This window comes from Osmerus eperlanus, chromosome 17, assembly GCF_963692335.1.
Source record: "Osmerus eperlanus chromosome 17, fOsmEpe2.1, whole genome shotgun sequence".
Classification (NCBI taxonomy): domain Eukaryota; kingdom Metazoa; phylum Chordata; class Actinopteri; order Osmeriformes; family Osmeridae; genus Osmerus; species Osmerus eperlanus.
Genome location: NC_085034.1, coordinates 10,852,807 through 10,866,341, shown reverse-complemented (window position 1 = coordinate 10,866,341; position 13,535 = coordinate 10,852,807). Strand labels below are relative to the sequence as shown.

At 41.4% G+C, this 13,535-nt stretch overlaps 1 protein-coding gene across 1 annotated transcript in view; it reads right to left on the bottom strand.

Moving 5' to 3' along the window:
- Positions 1-13,535, bottom strand: part of ttll12 (tubulin tyrosine ligase-like family, member 12) — a 46,137-nt gene that overhangs the window by 15,338 nt on the left and 17,264 nt on the right. Inside the window, exons 8-9 of the mRNA XM_062483193.1 lie at positions 7,024-7,218; positions 6,753-6,864 (exon numbers count right to left, since the gene is read on the bottom strand). Of these exons, the coding sequence (XP_062339177.1) occupies positions 6,753-6,864; positions 7,024-7,218 (307 nt within the window). The remainder of the gene's footprint in view (positions 1-6,752; positions 6,865-7,023; positions 7,219-13,535) is intronic.

Genomic DNA, 13,535 nt, shown 5'->3' with positions numbered 1-13,535 from the left:
CTCACTTTAGTTAAAGTTTACTTCTGACACCAATTGTAGCGATCTCAGTCACTACGCAGAGAGGTTTTTCTGGAATGATCACTTTATTACTTCACATCAATGCATGTAAATCACTGCTACTAAACCGTGAGCACGAAGAGGCTCATCAACCAGAAACACATCAACTTATTCAGGTGTCCCCACCCCCCGGCTACTCTACCAGCCCCCTGCACTTAAAATACTTAAAATACAAACGTGAGCAAAGGCAGCAATCGCTATCGAATCAACAGACATGTGCAATTTAGCTAGCCTGGGGAAGAATACAAACAACGAAAATCACCAGTTAACTTAATTTAAATTAGCAAGAACTATAGACTAATACAATATCAGGCTTAAATGAACTGACAACATAAGTTATACTTATGTTGCCGACTTACAGTTCTCAAGGACGCACACACGCAATCTCAACTGCGGTGTGAAGCGCGTGCGTGTCCGTGCTATTCTCCGACATGCACTCTAACAATCACTGCTGATAGACGGACTAAAATTTTGTACAGCCCTATTTCTGATACCGTGGCGGCAGAAATTTAGAAAAATCAACATAGAGGAAACACTGCAACTGCCCATCATTCTGTATTTGTTGTCCAAATCCTCTGAGACACTCCATTTGGGTATACCAGACATTTGAACCTTGCATATCTGCAAAAATACTGTGATTATTTCTTGAACTTATATTAGGTAATTGACTTGGTACTTTCACCGTAATACAAGTTACCTAAGACGGACTTATTCAGTGGTTAATACCAAGGAATAGTCTGTGCCACAATTAAACAAAATACAATTTATATTTATTATTTTTTGTGTAGAGAATTGAAATAGAGACTAGGAAAGAGTCAGCCAGCCTTCAACTGGGCTGATCCCCTATATTGCTGAACAGTGACACTTCTAACCACAGCTGTCATCGCTCTTGATATGGTTTATCCTTCCTGAAACACTCTTGTCTTTGAAGAGTCGAAGTGTTGAGATTCTCTCTCCAATTAGAAGGTAGATAAAAACTGATAAACCCAGAACCTAAATTGATAGACCGTTCCTGAAGAGACAGAGATCTTTCTTCTCTACAGTTTCCTGAATTGTGAGATCCAACTGGAATGCATATGTACACACACTGGCACAAACACTACATGGTAATCTTTCATAGCACATCTTTTACAGAGAACACCCCTACAGGAACGCGTCTGCTGAGTAGCTGTGAACCCAGTCTCACTGAGTCGTCAGCCCTTCAAACTGCTCTGAAGTGCAGGTTTACGAGGTTTAAAGAGATAAGAGTACTTGATAGGTGTCTTGTATGAGGTGTGAGCAGTCTGCCTCGCTGAGAAAGGGTCGTCTAGGAGTTGGGGGGAAGGAGGGTGTTGACGGGCCGCCGACACAAAGAAAGGATCAATATCAGGGGAACAATCTATTCTTCACAACACTGTAATTCAAATGTAAATTGCACTGATGTAACATCAAAGATGAGAGGGAAACCATTGTCTATTCAGACAGTACCTCTGCACTGGGAGATACAGTCAAGCTCTTAATGTGTCATGAACAAGTTGACCGCTGTCCTGGAGTCACTTCTGATAGTGAGTGACAGATAAAACTCCACCAGATGCCATAGTACGAACCAGATAACTGAAAACATAGTGGCTTCTCACATCTTAATACTTCGTATAAGTATACATAACCAAAAACTAATGTCATAAAACTAAGTAAAATGATTACCTATTACCCATTTAACTGTGGTCAATTGTGATGTTCATTTTCACAATGAATTATTTTTTTAACAGATGCTTTTATCCTAAACAAAATCAAAAGTAAGTGAAGCAGACAATAAATGACTAGATTTGCAGTAATAAGCATTAGTGCTTAGTTCAAGGGAAAAGTCTATTTGACAACAGTGTTAGATGGTTCAAACAATTCATGCATTATTTTGAAGAAAGAATTGAGAATGATTTGGAATTGATTTCCTTTGATGTCACAGGCTTTAGTAGATCTCTAGCACAGATTTCTATCACAGAGCATTGTACAGTTACAGCTCGGCCTTTTATAGCCCTAATTCCCATGACCGTGACATTTTGCAGCTTTAAATGCTTGCTATTCTGGCCATGGCTCTTAACTTTGTGGGAGTTAAACCCCCACTCGAAGGGCTCAGAAAACATTCGAGAGACTTGTCTTCAATTCAGTAAAGTAGGCATTGTGCATAGCAGGGTACAGCAAAGCAGGAAGCGTGCAAAAGTATCACTTCACAACAGTTTATATGCTTGCAGAAGGGTGTTTCCCCCTCCCATATCCAATTACAAGACAGTAATCAATGTCACACGACCAAACAGTTTTTCTGACCTTGAACAAATTCTTGGTTTCCTATGTTGTTTTTCTCAGTTCCCCATTAAAGGCACAAGTTAGTCCAGTCTCAAGCTCCCTGGATACAATGGGCTTATTCTATTCAGAAGTAAACTTTCTTCCTATCGTCCTCTAATGACATCATCTGACTCCATATGTACTCTAATAACATGAGAGGGGAAAATACATTCAGCAAGCATAATTGATACGCAGAGTTTTTGTATGAGAGGCTTCTCTCCTTATGATGTCAAGAGGTCATATAGTGAGGCCTCTTCCAGTCCAGATATAGGACACAACTGTCCGGAGTAACGATGTTGTCAGATGTTGTCTTTCAAGTGTACAACTTGCTGACCACATGCTGTGCCTTGTAAGGACACGTTCTGTGTAAACTATATTTGTACTGGTCTATTCATTGTATAAAAAGACGTTTGTGATCCATGTGCCACACTATCTAACCACTCTGTCATGGATGGTTACATGATCCAGCCTCATTCTAATAAACAAAGTCAACACTTAATTGTCGTGCAACTTTCCGGGCACCGACTGACATCATCCTATCAATAATCACACAGGTATAGATATTAGAATTTCTACAACACTTCTCATCCAATCTCTGTATTTGATCCAGTCACTTGACATGACATTTTCTCTTATCAATAGTCATGACCTTCCAGTTATTCAGTTCGACTCATGTCCAAACTCATAACCTTGCACAACCCTCACTAGGACACAGATCAGTCTTGTGCAATGCATCTGAATCATATACAGTAAGAGCATGTGGTTTCCACAGTTCTTAAACTGTTCTTATGCATTTTTTGCTTTCTTATGCATGCTTTGCTTTACTTTAGCTGCACCATGGGTGAGCTGTATACAGTGGAGTACAGTATGCTCTAAAAAGAGATGTTTTAACTTTGACATTACACATATGAAATTTGCGTGCCAGCATATTTGCTTGTCCATATAATTTACAGCACTGACGCTGTATGTCATCATCATCACATCATCCCTGATGAAGTGGCCCAGGTATTTTGCTTTAGCAACTACTTTCAGCTCTTGCCCTGACAAGTAAAAGGAGGGGAGGCATAACTTCCTGTCATCTTTAGTTCTGGCAATCATTACAACACTCTTTTTTACATTGAATTTGATATCATACTTGTAAGGCAGAGTTTCTGGGTACATGTACGGCGTGTGTCTCTGTAAGGTCAAGAGGTCATGCAGCGAGGCCCCCTCTGAGCAGAATATAGCATGCAGTCCAGACAGTGGGGAGACAGTGAGGAAAATCATGTACAAATAAGACTTATGTGATTAACGACCACTTCACCTGCTGAACGTTCTAGGGTGTCAATACATTGACCACTGAAGACCCGACCCGTTAAGGAAGCAATTCTGTGCATTCTATATATGTACTGTCCAACTCATGTATTTAAGCACGACTGAGAGACAGAGTTCTCACTCATGCCATCAGCTCGCCTTGAACTGATTGTTTGATCCGGGCTGCTTGACTAATAAACCCAAGTCAACTCCTTTCCTTTGTCGTGACTCCTTCCGGCCTGCCTTCTCCAGAATTTACATCTTATCAATACTGTAGTCCATAGTTTGAGCAGACTCTAAGCAGTTGCTGTAGGCCAGCACTATATGGAGACATAACAACTAAATCATCTGCATACATCAGATGATTAATACACCTATCCCCCACCATACAGCCAGTCTTACACACTTCTAATGCCCTAGAGAGGTCATCCATATACAGATTAAAAAGAACAGGTGACAATATTCCACCTTGTCTTCCCCCATCTCACTTGCATAGTTTGATGGGAGTACCAATAATGCAAGATACGTATTAGATATGGGGGGACCCCTCGCTCTTGTAATTTCAGAAACAGTTTACCATGATTAACACGGTCAAAAGCTTTGGATGCATCAAGGAAACATAAAAACATTGTTGAACCATGGCTTTTATACTTAAAAAGTTCTTTTAGTGCATATATACACAAATCTGTGCTATGTTTCTTTTTAAAACCAAATTGATTGTCAGTGGTTTTTATATGTTGTTGTAGTCTATCAAATAGAATTTGTTCTAACACTTTAGACAATATACTCGCTAGAGAAATTGGCCTGTAGTTTTCTATGCTTGATACCTTACAGGTTTTGTCCTTAATAACTGGCACTCATAGTACAGGTAACATAGAATCAGGCAATATGCCATGCGCTAATAATCCAGAGAAACATATCGCAAGCAACACTGAGATTTTATGGCTTGCATACTTCAGGTGTTCAGCTGTTATTTGGTCAAGACCACACGCTTTGTTCACTGCCAATGACTCAATAGCATGACACACTTCATCAGGTCTAATGACCACGCCATCATTATTAGTAACATCACCAACCTGATATTCAGCACTCTCAACACAGTTAAAAATCTCTCCAAAATGTTTCCCCCACAGTTCAGCAATATTTTCATCCTCAGAGATCCCATCAATGCTGGATGGCAAAGGCATCTTGCTGTTATTGATAAGCTACACTTCCTTCCAGAATTCATACAAATCATTCTGCTGAAACTTTCTGGCCATAGAATTTGCCCTCATCATCTGCTCATTACTTTTGATAAAGCGTACAGCATATTTAAACCTGGCATTTGCCTTTTTCTTATGTTCAAACTCTGGGCCATACCTAGCCTTTCCAGATGATACCCAGCTCCAAAAAGCTTCCTTAGCCTCCACATGAAGTTCAGACACATATTCGTTCCATCCTGGTCTAATCTTACGCTTTCTTTTCTCTTGAATGAATAATTTACTGTCATTAATTAAACAGTTCACAATTTTGTCATACATAATAACTATAGCACTATGATGTTCGTGCCTCTTACAATTGAAGTTGCCACACAAAATAGCTTCAAGTGGTATATCAATGTTACTTATCACTCAGTGCGTTGTACTTCCATAGATCATATTCTGTGAGCTTTGCCCAGTCCACTCTTCTATTTGTCTCATTATTATCATCATTATCATAGCTACTCAGCTCAGGTAGACTGTCAAGATTTATTGTCATAGAGACAGGTATGTGATCTGCTGTGGCTAGACCATACAGAATCTCCACTTCCAAGCAATCATGAGCATCAGCTGTACATATACAGTGGTCTAGCCAAGATGTTGTATGCCATGCTTCACTGTTAAAGTACAAACACAAGGAAAATGGTCATGACCGTGGCTCATATTCCACAACAACTTCAAGGAAATACTATATAAAATAAAAGCAGATAGTTTAGCACATAATGTTTATAATAATAACAATAATTAGCATAATTTGTTAATAATAAAATAATTCCTATTTCCTCTTCTTGCTTTCTACAATGCCGCAATTTCCCCTTGGGGATCATCAAAGTACTTACTTCTACTACTCCTACAACTAATGCAATTACTTAACACATCTAAAGCCCTATCTTGCACCCAGCGCAATTGACTTTGTCAACGACGCAAGTATCCTTCATAGTTTGCACTCGACTCAAAGCAGACTTTTCCCTCCACAGAAGCACGTCGGTAAATGAGGGAATGACCTTGCGCTCCCAGGGGCGGTTCAGCGAAAAAAGGAGGCATGTTCCGGTGCAAACGTTCCCTGGTGCTATTTTGCAATTCCAGAAAAACTATTCTGCCACAGACCAGGAAAAACCTAGTCTGAAGTCAATGGCGCGTTATTCAGATGCTATTTTAAGGGTGCAAGCTTGGCCCGTGCGCACTGCTGGCGAAGCCAGGGTCTTCTTCCTGCGAAGCTACGTTACATTGTTTTGATGTATTGTATGGCTAGCTGTGTTACATTTCTTTCATGTGAATGATTAAAAAGATTTTCATGAGAAATCTCTATGTATGTGAACTAGATTTGTAACAACTGTGGCAATTTCCTCCCACGCCTGTTTAACCAAAGCTAATTTGGGTGGGTTTCTTCTCCCATGCCCATCAGAATCAGAATTTGGTTTATTCGCCATGTAGCCTATGTTACACAAACACATAATTTACTGTGGCAGGAAGGTGCAAACAATAATATATATAACATATACGGGTCTTAAATTAAGTAAAAAAGTACAATAGTTAAACTTATTCTAAGAACTAAACTAAAACTCTTAAAGGGAATGTGAGATGACGCTCTGATTGGTTTATTGCACGTTACGCCCAAACCACACCCATTAGTAATGTAGCTACTTCAGACCAAACCATTTTAGATTTGCGCCAGGCGCAAAGTAATTTATCCCGCCGGTATAATAGCAACAGCGCCAGAGTCCCGCCCACAAAGTTACTTGTGCTTTGTGTTTTGATACTTGGGTTTCAGACCGTTACAATAGGGCCCCTAGTGATTGTGACTAACATAAACATGTACGAAATCAACCAACCAGCATGTCCCACCTTGGGTGTGCTTTCCCTCTGTCTGATGATGTAGTCCAGGTTGTTGGTGATGTGCGTGTCCAATCCACGAGCCAGATTCCAGGGCTTACAAATCCAATGGTTATCCTCTCCCCTATAAAGAATGCACATATACACAGACACAGTGTGCAGTAAAACTGCAGTAAAAAATACAGCAGAAGATCAAGGAGTGTTAAATTAGACAGTTTTTTGGTGGGTAGGGTCAAGGAACAAATTGCTCCCAACATATTCAAACAAACAACAAATTCCAGACCTCTCTTGTCTCTGCTGGTAATGTCTGATGAACTGGGGCAGCTCTGTCTGGAGGTTGAATGTCTCTGGCAGCCACTCGGCCCCCTGGCCCCCCCGGGCCCTCCTTGACACTGCTGCAAGGCAGTCCTTCACCGTGACGATCGTCTCACATGGAAACTGGTTGATCAAGACGTGCGGTTTCTCCTCACTCAGTCTCCTGTTGGGGACAAGGACCACCAAGCTCAGGGCTTGCCTGTGTTTGTCTACATGTCCCCAAATCTTTGGAATAAACTTACGAAACACATTAACTGTGATCTTAAGTGAAGCCATTAGTGTCCAAATACTTTTTCTGTCCAAATGCTTGCAGTATATCTCTTGTTTTTTAAGGGGGCTCAACCTGGATGTCAGTGACACATATGTGCATATGGATTAAAGGGGTGATTGACTGTGTTTTTGGGGTATTTCACACTGTTCCTTAAGGTCTCCGAATAGGGTATGTATACGCCAATACGCTATCTAGCTGTTCTTGCATTCCTTGCAAATCAGCGTTAGTAAAAAGCAGATGAGCTAGAGTCTAACTAACATTGACTAGACGGGCATGGCTGATGTTTGTCTAGCGTAGAAGATCCCTGTGCAGTTCGACCCTCGACACATTTGCGCGAACCATTTCACCAAGGACGGTTTTGAAAACCTGGGACAAAGCTGTAAAAGAGGTGCGTTCCAACCTTACGTCCATCACAACCGCAAGCTGTAGTATGATTTTGTCGGTAACAGTTATTAGCAATGCTAACATATCCTGTATCTAGCACCTGCCTTTCTCCAGTTCTTTCAAATAAATAATCTAGACAGGCGTTAGCAGTAGGCTAGACTGCTATTCGTTTTCTGGCTATTTTTTCGGAAGCTTCCCTTCTAATGCCGACTACAGCTAGTCTAGCTCTAGTCATTTGCTAAGTAAGGTAGAGCTATGTTGATGTGTTTAGAAACGTATTTAGCATTCTACCTATGCTAGATACAGGAGACGTTAGCATTGCTAATAGGCTAACTGTTAGTTACTTACAGCTTGCGTTTGTGATGAGCATATGGTTGGAACAGCACCTCTTTTCAGCAACAGCAGCTTAGCAAATTGTTCTTTAAATTGTCCAAGGTTTTCATTCAAAGCTGTCTTTGGTGAAATGGTTCGAGCAAATGAATAAATGAGTGTCGAACTTCACAGGGATCTTCTCATAGAAAAATATCAGCCATGCCCGTCGAGTGTCTGGTTCCTTGGGAAGATTGGGAGTCAGGTGGTTGAGCGGTGAGGGAGTCGGGCTAGTAATCTGAAGGTTGCCAGTTTGATTCCCGGCCGTGCCAAATGACGTTGTGTCCTTGGGCAAGGCACTTCACCCTACTTGCCTCGGGGGGAATGTCCCTGTACTTACTGTAAGTCGCTCTGGATAAGAGTGTCTGCTAAAATGACTAAATGTAAATGTAAATTATGAAAAGTGTCAGCATTCCCAGTAGCCTGGAACACTGCATTTACGATGGTCCATTTTCAATATACTTTAAAAACTTTCAAACTTTCTCCTTTGTTATTCGCGTGGAAGTACACAGAGCAGCGCGCAGCTAAACTAGTGTCTGAGATCCTGGGCCAGAACACCAGAGTGCTGGTCTGTATGTAAATGTTGGGGCGTAACAAAGGTGAGGCGGAATTTGTGACGTCACAAATACAGCTTTTTCAAAACCGATCGTTTTACAGCTGCAGTTTCGAGTTGTGAGATTTAGATAGGAAAGAAGTGTCAATGGACTTTGAGGTTCACTGTATGCCCATTTTACCCACCGAACTGTCGTTATTAAACTATGACAAGGTAAAATCGGTTTCGCAATCAATGACCCCTTTAAGTATTTTTTGAACAAACCGAACAGTTTGTTCAGTTGTGTTAAGTCCCCAGGGCTCCATGTTTCTGTGTCCGTATGACTGTTTGTGGTTTGAATGGGGGGAGGGTCTTTTTCCTTTAGGTTTGGGCAAGATGGCTTCTGAAGCTAGTTGCAGTGGCTGGCTGATTGGTCGAATCCCCGGATCAGTGCGCTGCTCCCCCCCCCCCCCCCCCCCCTCGTCAGTGGCTGCAGCTGTGATGTGCCTTATTTAACCCTCAGTGGCTGACCAGCAAAGGAGCTTGGCTGACTGCTGTCTCTATTGTTCTGTGTGCTGCTTTCTGACATTTGGGGGTCTGTATCTGTCATTTGTACTTGTATCTTTGGTAACATTGTTCATTATTATTTGGGTTAACACCCTTCTGCTTTTGTTTCCAGGGGGAAAGGGGAAAGCCACGTGCTTTAGGCAAGAGGCCCCGGGGCTTACACTACCCGCAGGATAACCTTATTGTCTATATACACAAGGTAAGACCTGGGGCCTGTACTACGAATCAAGATCAACGTGCTCTGGATCACTTTCAGTTACCCGGCTACGCGAAGCGTAACAATCGCAATAAGTGGTATCACGACGGCGGTTATCAACTCTCTAACTCAACCCAGATCTTTCCAATCTAGAGACGTGCGCGTTCACATAAAGGGGCGGTGTTTGCACCGTATGTCCAATCGTAAACATGGACAAAACAAGAGTCGCATATTTCACGCAGGAGGAGACAACAATAATCTTCCAAACTTTGTGTACTCCTCCTGCGTGAAATATTGTAATACAAACATATCAGGAATACAGACATATAATACAGACAAAAATCAGCAAAGTCGCTGCTGCTAAGCTGGCAGAAAATGGCAGACGCTGTAAATGTGTACGCTACATGACTTATTGATATATTGTGCCCCAGGCACAAGATGTGACCATAATTACACGTGTGCATTCCATAACGTTAAACTTTTGTTGCTGTATTATTTTACTTGCAACCCTGGCAGTGGCAAACGATCGTGGGAGCAAATAAAAAAATTATATAAAACCATAATTCAAAACGGTAAGTAGCAGTAGGCAATACTTGCACATATTTTAAGGCCAACAAGTACAAGGCTGAATTGCCTGAGTCAGTCCCTTTTGTAGGATATTGGTATAGCTACAAAGGGCCTATAGAACAATGAAATTGCTTGCAGCCAACAGGAAGAAACATAAGGCAAAGAAAACTGGGGGGGCCCTCCTCCACAGGACTTCACTCCTGCTGAGGAGCTGGCCCTCTATCAGGGTCGCCCCATGATGGAAGGAGTGGAAGGGGACATTTCTTCAGACCCTGGTGGCAGCAGCTCGGAAACCCAAGCATATGTATGTTTCAAGTAATCTATGTGACCATGTTCATTCAACAATTATTTATGAATATTGTAGGAGTGAAATGTATTACTGTTCTCTGCAGTGACAGAAAATACAGTGGTGTTGCTGCCACCACCCACTGTTGTCCCTTTGTGCCATACAGAGGTAACAGTGAAACTAATAGTCATACGCCAGTATGTATGCCATATGTGGTTGCTGAATATTGATCAAATATGCCATTTACTTTCTCAAGTGGAGGTCCTAGATGATCAGGAAACTGTGTCTGCCTGCTCAGAGAGCATTTTGGGGGTACACTTTTGAGTTTTATTTACCACTTGCAACACAGATGGTGAGAGTGTGTGAACTTGTGGCTGTGATTGAAGTGTCTGTAATGACTTGCTAATGGTGGTGGTCTGAACATGAGACACAAGTCCTTACAGTGCTAATTTCAAATATGACTCAATTGATTAAATTGCTATGGTGTTAACCTCAGCAGGAAGAGGAACGTCTTCCTCCCCCTGAGCCTAGGCCCTCCACTTCAAGGCCAAGACAAAGACACAAATTATAAGCAATGAACCTTGAAACACAGTAGTCAAATGGACACCTTCAACTTTCTCCAAGTGTGCCTTGCAAAGGGACAATGTTCTTTATTTGTTTCAGGTTGGAGCAGACAATGCGAGGGCCCTGTAGAAAAGAACCCTGGAGCTCGATATAGAGTATAAGAGGCTCGATATAGAGTATAAGAGGCTTTTAATTAAAACAACAAGGCTGGCTTTTCTGTGTTCCTATAGGAAGGGAGAACACATAAGGCTGCATTTGTTAAACCTTTTTCTACGTTTTGGTCTTTTTATACCTTTTTGTGGCTTTTTTGTGTGCATTTTGAGTCTTTTGTGGGGGTTTTCACCATTTCTTTCTTTCAATGTCCTATTTATTCTTTTTGAAAAATGCTATAAAAGTGAATGAAACATCCAAATTCAATGAAAGTAGTGAAATTATCATTTATTTAACTTTTGAAGAGCATTGTATGGTACCATACACATTGTTATTTTTGGTTTGAAATGTTTTGGTTGAAAGAAACACACATTTCTGATATGGAAATGATTAGGAAAAGGCGCAAAGCAACCCAAGGACAACAGAATGGGTTAAGGGGAGACACCCCAGTGAATAGGGATAACATATGAACATGAAACCTCCCCAGTTGATAACTAATATTAGGTCAAATATTGTTTTCATTACTAGTTTCCTGTAAATGTATGTTTAAATGAGCAAATGATGCATGAAGTTGTAAAATATGATATAATGTGCATACATTTCCAGAACGGAAATCAGAACATTGCATGAAGACAGAATGAAAATCCTTGTTTCATTTTGTCAACATATTAGAGTCCAAAGTTTTTACAAAGGGCACTTTGGATATCTCTTTTTCATCACTCCATTAATCAGAGTATGGTGGCAACAGCCATTGAAGAAAATCCTTTGCAAATTGCGCGGCAGACCGTGTTCTTGCTCAGGTTCTCCGCATCACCCACACTATAAAAGTAGGTAGCGAAATAACGAAACGGTATATATAGTCTGTGGGACTGTGAGCGCACAGCTTCGATGTGTCGCATTGGCAACATACGGCTGAAGCTGGCAATGATACGTCATTCCCTCTGCTGAGAATCTATATCTTTCATAAAGATACTCATGAGGGAATGCGAAAGGGTTTTGTCGGTCTCTAAATTTTCTGGCTCTTCTGAGCGCACCTCTCACTATCCGCGCACCAAGCTCCACAGGATCTTCTATGAACGGTGACGGCATTATCCTCAAGAATGAGTTAGTGGGCGGGGCTTTTATACCGGTTGATCTCTGATCTCCAACTTAACCTGCTCCCGACCAGGTTAGCCGTTCAGCATGTGTTACCATGGCGACCTACCCCGGTAACAAGTGATCCACCGTCGTAGTACAGACAACCCCGGGTTGAACCTGAAGTTACCTCGCTAACGGCAAATCTTGATTCGTAGTACAGGCCCCAGGTTAGCCGTTCAGCATGTGTTACCATGGCGATCTACCCCGATAACAAGTGATCCTCCGTCGTAGTACAGAAAACCCTGGGTTGAACCTGAAGTTAACTCGCTAACGCCAAATCTTGATTCGTAGTACAGGCCCCTGGGCCGACCAACCCCTGTATTGTGGGTAGAGCGCCAGACCTACGGTGCTAGTTAGGGAAATACTGTGATGAGGTAGGGATAGAGACACCTGTTTTTCTTTCTTTGTTTTGGTCGTGCCCAGCCCCTTTTTCCCTGCACGTTTCTTTAACAGTAAATAAAACACTGTTAAACGATAGTTGGCCTTGCTTCCCTTGTTTTTACACCACGACTCCATATCCTACCATCCGGTCCTAAGGTTCTTGTGCGCAGTGGGGCGTTGCGTTCCCTCTTTCGGGAGGCGTGCGTAAGAAGTTGTATAATGACAAAATGTATTAATGGATTGAGTGATTTGGATTAAAACCTAACAATATTATTTACACTTATTGTGATGTCTTTTGCCTAATAAGTGACATTGTAGATCTTTAAAGTTAAGGTAAAGGGACTACATTTATATTGCGGTTTTCTACCATAACGGTACTCAAAGCGCTTTCCCTGTTTTGCCTCATTCATACACACACACACACCAATGGTGGTGGAACAGACATGCAAGGCGCTTGCTTGCCTCAGGAAAAACTTGGGGTTCAGTGTCTTGCTCAACATTTCACATATGGACAGGAATATGGAGTCAAATTAGGGTCAATAATATTTTGCATCCGTAGAAAAAGTTTTGCATCCGTAAAAAAGTTTGTATTATGCAAAATATTTGTACACTATTTTACACTATTATAACACTTTTTACGGATGAAAAACAATTTCTACGGATGCAAATCTTTTTCTACGAATACAAAAACTTTTTTTTAACCATTTTGGGGTAAATCTCACCTTTCTACATGAATATATCTGGTGGGGGTTTTCCAACTGTTGTGGCTAAAATTGAATTACAGGCTAACATGTAAGTAAGGACGTAGGCCGAGGTCTGTGTTTCATTATTAGAAAGTCAGTTGTTTGGGCTTTAACTGACCCAGAGAATGGCCATGGTACATTCCTCTGGTATAAAGTAGAGAGAGGATGGGTACTGCCAAAGTTTAGATAAATGCATCTTTGCATAGCACAAAGGAAACATTTAAACATAGCAAACACCTCTTAGGCAGAACTGTACATGCAAGCGCTGTATGGTGAATTCATCTTACAATCATGACAACTGGCTAAACATTTTGATAAACATAACATAATCAA